The sequence below is a fragment of the Nelumbo lutea genome, chromosome 1 (assembly GCF_056320005.1).
Source record: "Nelumbo lutea isolate HS-2025 chromosome 1, American lotus-T2T, whole genome shotgun sequence".
NCBI lineage: Eukaryota > Viridiplantae > Streptophyta > Magnoliopsida > Proteales > Nelumbonaceae > Nelumbo > Nelumbo lutea.
The window spans coordinates 60,661,901-60,669,993 of record NC_142684.1 but is presented as its reverse complement, the minus strand read 5'-3'; the positions used below and the strand labels follow the sequence as shown (position 1 = coordinate 60,669,993).

Sequence of the window (8,093 nt, the reverse complement as noted above, 5' to 3'; positions counted from 1 at the left end):
GCATTTGGATCATCTATCATATTTAGGGCAAATCTATATATATAATATAGAGAGGAAAGAAGGGAGGTGAGGGTCCTCTCACCACAGATCTTATGCTATCTCCTCCTCCTCTCCTTTCTCACACATGTGCACATTTATTTTTATATTAAATCATTAAAAACCTCATGGGTCTTTATTGTCTCTAATAAAATCCATATTTACTCTCTAATAAATCTCTCCCTCTCCTTAATGGTCAATGCTTGTAACATTTCTCCTCCCAATTAAATCCTTATTTTCCTCTTAAATATCCCTTAATCCCTTTTGACTCTTTCTAATAAAGTAGAGTGTAAATTAGATGGATCAGGTTAGATTAAGAATCAATCTAAATATAAACTTTAGCTTGGACCCAAATTTGCCCATCAATACATAGGGTGAACCAATCTAAACAAATCATTGCTCATATCTTTGAATTACCAGGTTTTTTCCTCTATTTTGCTCCTTTCCTTGGGTTCAAGTTTTTTCCTTTGTTTTTATTAATTTAATTTAATGTAGATTTGTTTAATGGATTGTTCTGGTTCAATAATAAAATATAGTAAGAACTAAATGTGAGTTTTTGGTTTTCTTTATTAGTTCAATTTTGGAATTGTATTTTTAACTTGATTATTAGTTTCATGCTAAGCACATTTTTTGGCTTTATAAGACTACACAATGGGAGGTAACCCATTGCCCCAACCCAAATCTCTACTATAACTAACTAGATAAGGTTTCATTACCAATTGGTTTATATGCTTCTCAGAACATGTAAAATATATAAAAATAAAAGTTTGAAGCTCAATAACTAAAAGGAAAAATTTTTTTTTACTATTTTACACAAAAAATATAAATACACCTGTCTTTCAAATTCAGTTTTGTGATTATTGCCTCAACGAAACCGATCTCGTCGACAACAAAAGTCAGCACGTTCATGGGTGTGGTAAAAGTGTAAAAATATTCTGAGCAGTTTAGTAATTTTAACCCCACCGCTGATCCTTATTCCTTAACATTGAAGATTTCTTCTATTCCTGTTCCACTGTTATCCCTATATACAGAGCCAACAAATGGTGGACAATCAAAATTCAGAAGACGAGGCGAGAGAGAGAGAGAGAGAGAGAATAGAATGGAAGAAGAGAGTAGCAGCACAACAGTGGGTTTCTACGCCTTGCCAGAGGGATGCATTTCGAATATCATTTCGCTCACGTCTCCACAGGATGCGTGCCGATCGTTGGTGGTCTCATCAGAGTTTCGATCGGCGGCAGATTCAGATGCCGTGTGGGAGAGATTTCTGCCGTCTGATTATCGAGATATCCTTTCAAGATCAGTCTCTGCAGTGGATTTCCCATCGAAGAAAGACCTCTATTTTCACCTCTGCGATCACCCCATCCTCATCGACGACGGCCAAAAGGTAAACCCCTTTTCGACTTCTCCGTTCCATGGTGAATACCAATCGCCAAATCACCTGAAAAATTTTCGCTTCTTTGTCTTTGGTTGATTTTGCGTATTGATCTGATTCGCACCGCGTGGGGAGCACGCGAGTTTCTGATATCTAATTCGAGTAATTCAAACTGAAATTTTACTTGGAACAGAGTTTCGCATTGGAAAGACGCAGTGGGAAGAAATGCTTTATGATTGCAGCCAATGAGCTTTTCATTGTATGGAGTTCTACTCCCCAGTATTGGACCTGGATATCCCACCCTGAATCCAGGTATCAATTCTCTCTCTCTCTCTCTCTCTCTCTCTCTCTCTCTCTCTCTCTCTCTCTCTCTGCTATGAGGCTATGAATATATGTGTAAAATCTGAGTTTCAAATGGAATTTGCAGGTTCTCAGAGGTTGCTGAACTCTTGAACGTTTGCTGGCTTGAAATCCATGGCAAGATAGAGACAAGAATGCTGTCCCCGAGAACAATTTACGGAGCTTACCTAGTTTTCAAGCTGGCGGAGAATAGAAGAGGCCTTGACATTCTCCCAGCAGAGCTGTCCGTGAGGTTTGCTGGAACTGAGGGCGGAGACATCCGCAGTGTGTATCTGGATCCTCAATCGCCTCGCCAGCGACCGCCCATGTTTCCGCCACCCATGTTGGAGGGTCGACAGGAGGCACAGTACCCGCAGGAGAGAGAAGATGGATGGCTGGAAATAGAGATGGGTGAGTTCTTTAACGACAGAGGAGAAGATGGGGAAGTGGAGATGAATCTCATGCAGGTGAAGGGTGGTCAATGGAAACGTGGTCTTATTATCCAAGGAATTGAGATTAGGCCTAAACAGATTTAAATAAACAAACAATATGTTCTTTTCTTTTGCTCTGATCTGTATTATATACATATACCTTTTCATTCCAAATCCAATGAATGTTACGTTGCATATGGGAATTGAACAATTATTGTTTTGACATAATCAATGTAAAACTTAGCTATTATCATGTGTTTTAAACAGAGTAAATAAACATATAATATGTGCTTTCTTTTGCTCTTCTCTACTCTGTATATACTTTATATCTTTTCATTCTAATGAATATTACAGAGGGGAATTGAACAAATATGTTTTGACAGAATCAATGTAAATCTCAGCTATATCATGTGTGCTTGTTTTCCTTGTTCTTGATCCATTTGTGTTCTGTGGATTCAAAAATTTCCTCAAAGATTGAACACATTGGATTGCAAGCCTGAAATCCATAAAATAGACAATGTTGATTTTTTTTTTCATTTTAATTTTCGGGGTATCCTCCAAATTCTTGCTCGTTCCAGGCAAAAATGAATTGCTTCACCAATCATTGCCTTATTGGTCCCTGTCTCATTCCAGCAAAAATGATATATAGGTCCAGATTGGAAAAGGAATTAGCCATAGCTTGCTCATCCAAAAAAGAAAAGAATAGTCACACCTTGCTTCCGAGTTTTCTCGTAGCGAACAAAACACACGGATGAATATTAGCATATAAGGGCAACTTTTGGGCCCTAATATATTTAAAAGATTTTCAAAATTAGGTTAAGTTTTTTAAAATAATCACGGTTCAACTAAGGTAAAATCACTGTTCATTCCCGGCCTCCTCAGTTATATACGCTATCATCATTCCGTTGCTCGGGAACCTCAGGGGTCTCTAGCCCGTCTTTGCTACGGACCGACCAATGCAGCATATAGATATCCGAGTTGCTGCCCCCAATTTCATTTTCCCATTGTTGAACCCTTTTTTGGCGACGGGACGTCATCTCGGAAGGACTCGGTGGAGGGACTACCTCTGGGCAGACCTGCGCCTATGCACCAACCTGGTTCTGCCTTTGCCGATTCTCCCTCATTCGGCAATCTCCTTTTCGCTTGCCATCGCCACACCTGCACCACGGAATCGTAACAATAAGCACAAGATCAAAAAAAGAAAAAGTAAGGGTTCGATAAGTATATCGAAGCGACAAAAAGAACAGACTAGCCACCCTGTGCATCAACCTAGTGAGAATCAACATCTCAGAGCATGTGTATGCTGTTACATCTATCTCATGAATCATGTTTAGGGCCGACCTCTCCTCCTAGGTGAGCACAGACGTTTGAGGCTACGACACTCTCGTCCTCGACACGAAGAAGAAAGTCTCCTTCCAATGCTTCACAGAAGAGGGGCCCCCGACCAACATCTTAATATTCTTCCTAGTCAAAAAGTAATAGTAGCCCTGCTGATGATGTTTCAATTGAAAGAGGAAGGTCATCATACCCAGGGTCAACTTGATGTCATGGACCACACAGTAAGACATAAGGCCGAACAAAAATCTAAAGGAGTTTGGCATCAGCTGCACCGGAAATACTCGGTACCACCCAAACACCTCGGCAATCCCTTCATTCAGAGGAAACCTCAGCTCGACTTCCAAACTGTCCTCGTACACACATATCTCACCTGGTCGAGCATCCGTTGGCATCTCTCCATGCTGCAGACACCTCATCCCGAACTCCTCGAGGATGTCATACATAGCTCGGATCCGAGCCATATTCTCAGGGGTCAAAACATAGGGGATGGTCCGAAACCGGTGACCAGCCCGCAAGGGGTCACCTCAAAGGCATGACTAAAAAGAGGGAAAAAGACTCACCAGCTTTTTGGGAAACAGAAATCGACCTCACCTGACCAGAATTGGGAAACAAAAATTGACCTCGCTTGATCGGATTTAGCCCACCGAACTGATTGTGACCTCCTAGCAGAATTCGCCTCCAATCACTCACCTCACTCTCGCCAGAAATCTCAGAACAGTACGAATGGGACCCCTACAGGGACCCCCCTATTTATAGCCATGGGTGCGGAAAATGAACAGATGAGGAGACATGATGACAAATCAATGGTTGAGAAGGTCACACAACTCATGGGAAAATTTGAATTTTAAAATTTGTGCACCCAACTTGCATGTCCAATTTAAAATTTGAATTTTGAATTTGCCACGAGCTAGTCCACCCTCGAGCCAAACCACCTCCGAACCAGATGGGTCGGAGATCTCGGATGCGCTTCGTGAGCCTCAAAGCAGATAGCCTATATAAAGGCACCCCCATTCACAGAAAAGGTACATGTGATTTAACTCTCACAGATCTCTAGCTTTTTCACTTTTTAGCTCTCTCAAAATTCTTCGCTGACTTAAACATCAGAGTGCCCACTCCAAGTAAAACAACTCGGACACTTAGATTTCTTTCTTTGCAACTCAACTAGATGACCTACTCAGTTTGGCATTCAAACTGTCTGCCAACATAGAACACCAGATCGCGCATCATGAGTACTATCCCTATTAATTCTTGTATTTATCTTCCTGATGTCAACGTCTAATTTCTCTTTTGATACTATTCAAATAAGTAGTAAGAATCAAGTTGATACGAATCAAATAAGAATCAAGTTGATTAACTGTTTTGTCATTTGTGTTTGGAATGAATAAACCGTTTAGTCATCTTATTTTAGCATGAACGAATTAGCATTTTGTTTTGTTTTTTTCTTTTTCTTAAGAATGCTTGTTCCGTATTGTCAATATATCTTGCCTTAAAATGTTGGATAAATTTCATCTCATGGCAAATGCAGCCTTAATCTCAGATGACTCTCCATTTCATTAATTTCCACCACTTTGCGTCCTATACTATTAAATAGTTTTCTATTAAACTAATAGCTTTCACTTTGATTCACGTGCATAATCTTCTCTTTAACTCATAGACTTCTCATGATGCATTATCATATAGGCTTCAATTTTGAGTTGTTTTTTTCTTTTTATCTTTGTTTTTTTTTTTAATCTTTTCGGTTTGTTTGTTTGATTATGATAATGCTTAACTTTAGAATCCTCATTTTAGGAAGTTAGACATTCAATTTTTCAATATCATTAAATAGTCTTCATTTTATCAATTTTAATATTTTCTATCAAGCTTTCTTTACTTCTGATCATTAGATGTTTGTCCTAACATCTCTTTTACATTGTTTCATACCATATCATTCTTAGGTCTTTAAACATCTTGCGCCTCGGTTCAATTGTTCCCTTTAAATTTTATATCTACACGACCCTCTCTTCATTATCGAATGATGCCATTTGGTAGTTTGCTACCCCATGTGGGTCCCACTTAATTGACTATGGGGGAGAGGTGACTAATTCCTTTCCTTTCCCATCCAAGTCTTAAAAACTCAAGAGTCCCATCACTCCCAATTCATTTAAAATGATGAGTGGCAAATCCAAATCAGTCCAAGTGAACTGTTTTCTTATGCTCATACCATACGTTACTCCAAATGGAGTAGTTGATTTTTGAGCACTCAATGCCTTGACTGATGTGGTGCTGCCTATAAGCATTGAGTCATTTTTCTTTACTTGGTGCATCTTCGATATCTTTGTTTAATCCTGTTGTCTCCTTCAAATTTGCTTAATTTTGTTTTGGATTCCAATTTCTCTACTTTCTATTTTCATACAATATTAAGAAATTTTTTCCTTACATTTCTTTTGCTTTTCTTTTCTTTTCATGTGTTTCACTTGAAAATCTTTTAGAATGAGATTGCTTCCTAGCTACTCTACTCTATTTGTTAGACAATGTATGCCCTTGGCTTCAATCATATTGATGTACACAAATATTTACGAATAATATAAATACATTATAGTTTTATGATCATATTTAGTATGTTTATGTGAATTACTCCTTAAATTGAACACTTACGATACTCATGTTAGTTTATAATGTTTTTAGTCGTTGGATGGACTTTAGAAGTTTATCTTGACAAAACTGACAACCATATACTATCAAATTGGGGGAACAGTTTGTCTCAGCTGATAGACTTAGACCCTAAGCATAGGTAGAGTTATGCCTTGGACCTTGGAGATAAATGGGCAAACCTAGAAAGTTGCACTTAAACCCTGATTTAATTATGATATTGCACTAGATTTTGGACCGAACTATCTTTGATGTACCAACCAGTGAGATCCATCAAGAGTCAAATATTTGAGTATGTTGGGTCAATTTAAAAAAATTACTTAAATGAATGATCATAGTAATAGAATTATCTCCTTTGTCAAACAAAATTAATATTAGGGTTTACATTCTCTTATAAAAACATAAAATGTCGATAGTAGATTTCAATTGTATTTAAAATTTGATTATGAAAATATACTTATATGTTATATTACTATTTTATAAAAATGTTTTAATATTGGAATCCATTCGAGTAAAGTGTGTGACACTGCATTTTATAGTTAGGGAATAGGTCATTTCCTGTGAACAGTGTTTTTATAATTATGGGCCGAGAGGTTAGATGTAAGAGACTATTTTAGAGCTAATTACATGATGAGCTTCATCTTACATAAGTCAATTGCCCCTTCATAGGGCGCTTGAATCCAATGATCATTTATATCTAAATGTTGGGCTCAACACCTTGAATAGTGAATTTGGCTTAGCCTCTTCTAGAGGTGGGGCCGAACACTTATAGACTTGTGTGAAACCTTTGTGAATCCCACTCCATACAATGTTCAGGCCTACATGGTCTTATAGTGTATAGAAAAGTGAGTCATTAAAGAAAATGGGCCTTAGTCCCATTACTAATATGACTAGTTAAGTTGTAATGTGACATAGGGCAAATATGGGTCATGGATATAGGTATGGAGCACCCATTCTTCTAATAATATAGAGTTTATCCAAGGATAAATCGTAATCCAAATTTGGTTTGAATTCAACTAGAGGTAGAATTAAGAGAGTGCTTTATATAACGGAAGAGAGGGATGGACAAACCATTAGGGGTATAAATGGTATCTGAGTATCCGAATTTATATAAGAGTATTATCGAGACAATTAAAGATACAAAATCCTTTTTAGAAAAATGACAAAAAAGCAAATAACAATATAACAATCAGTTGATTAACAATCTTTTCATCATCTAAGTTTTATTTTGCAAATTTGAGGAATAGTGAAAGACAAACTCGATATTTCATTTCACTTGGGATACTTTAAGACAATATGTAAATAATAAGGAAATTAGTCAATTAATAAATAATGATAGATTAAGAAATTTGTCCATTGATTTATTACCATGACCCTACTATTTCTATTAATTTATCCATTCTCTTGTTTCTATAGCCTATTTTTGTTGTACTTTCTGATTAGGCTAGCCTCTGTTTAATTTTCTGTTTTTAGTGAATTTCACTGTGGCATGGCTGAACTCACTATCATTAATTTAGGCTCACTGCATTTTTTTTTGTTCTTTTTTATGTATTATTGTTTGGCCATTCGGAACAGATTATTTTATTTTTCATGAAAATTCCATGTAACTTGAACTTTGGGTGTAGTGTCAAATTATACCTAAACTTTCAAAAATGTTAAATTGGTCCGTACCATTAATCAATTATCAATTATCTATTAAAAATGTCAACACTATCCTTCAAAACAAGATATTGTTCATTATTTTCTACACCTTCAAAACAAGATATTGTTCATTATTTTCTACCTTGAGATTAAATCGATTATCTTCAAAGAAAAAGAGAAAAAAAACATGAAATATGATAGAAGGAAAAAGCAAGAACGTATTTCAAATCTAAAGATAGAAGACAATAAACAGTGTCATCTTTTGAAAAATAGTTTTGACATTTTCAACAGATAATGACAATCGATTA

General features: G+C 36.8%; 1 protein-coding gene across 1 annotated transcript; it reads left to right on the top strand.

Moving 5' to 3' along the window:
• The first annotated feature begins 885 nt into the window (after nt 1-885).
• On the top strand, nt 886-2,484 carry LOC148874801 (putative F-box protein PP2-B12). The gene is made up of 3 exons (XM_088963746.1): nt 886-1,420; nt 1,602-1,720; nt 1,836-2,484. Exons 1-3 carry the CDS (start codon nt 1,136-1,138, stop codon nt 2,281-2,283), a joined length of 852 nt encoding a protein of 283 aa, XP_088819872.1. The 5' UTR covers nt 886-1,135; the 3' UTR covers nt 2,284-2,484.
• Nucleotides 2,485-8,093: the final 5,609 nt, after the last annotated feature.

Bases quoted from the DNA above. Each gene is read 5' to 3' on its own strand.
- LOC148874801 (XM_088963746.1), top strand. From the start codon at position 1,136: ATGGAAGAAGAGAGTAGCAGCACAACAGTGGGTTTCTACGCCTTGCCA. The intron at 1,421-1,601 runs GTAAACCCCTTT...TACTTGGAACAG, and splicing joins TCATCGACGACGGCCAAAAG to AGTTTCGCATTGGAAAGACG. The intron at 1,721-1,835 runs GTATCAATTCTC...TGGAATTTGCAG, and splicing joins ATATCCCACCCTGAATCCAG to GTTCTCAGAGGTTGCTGAAC.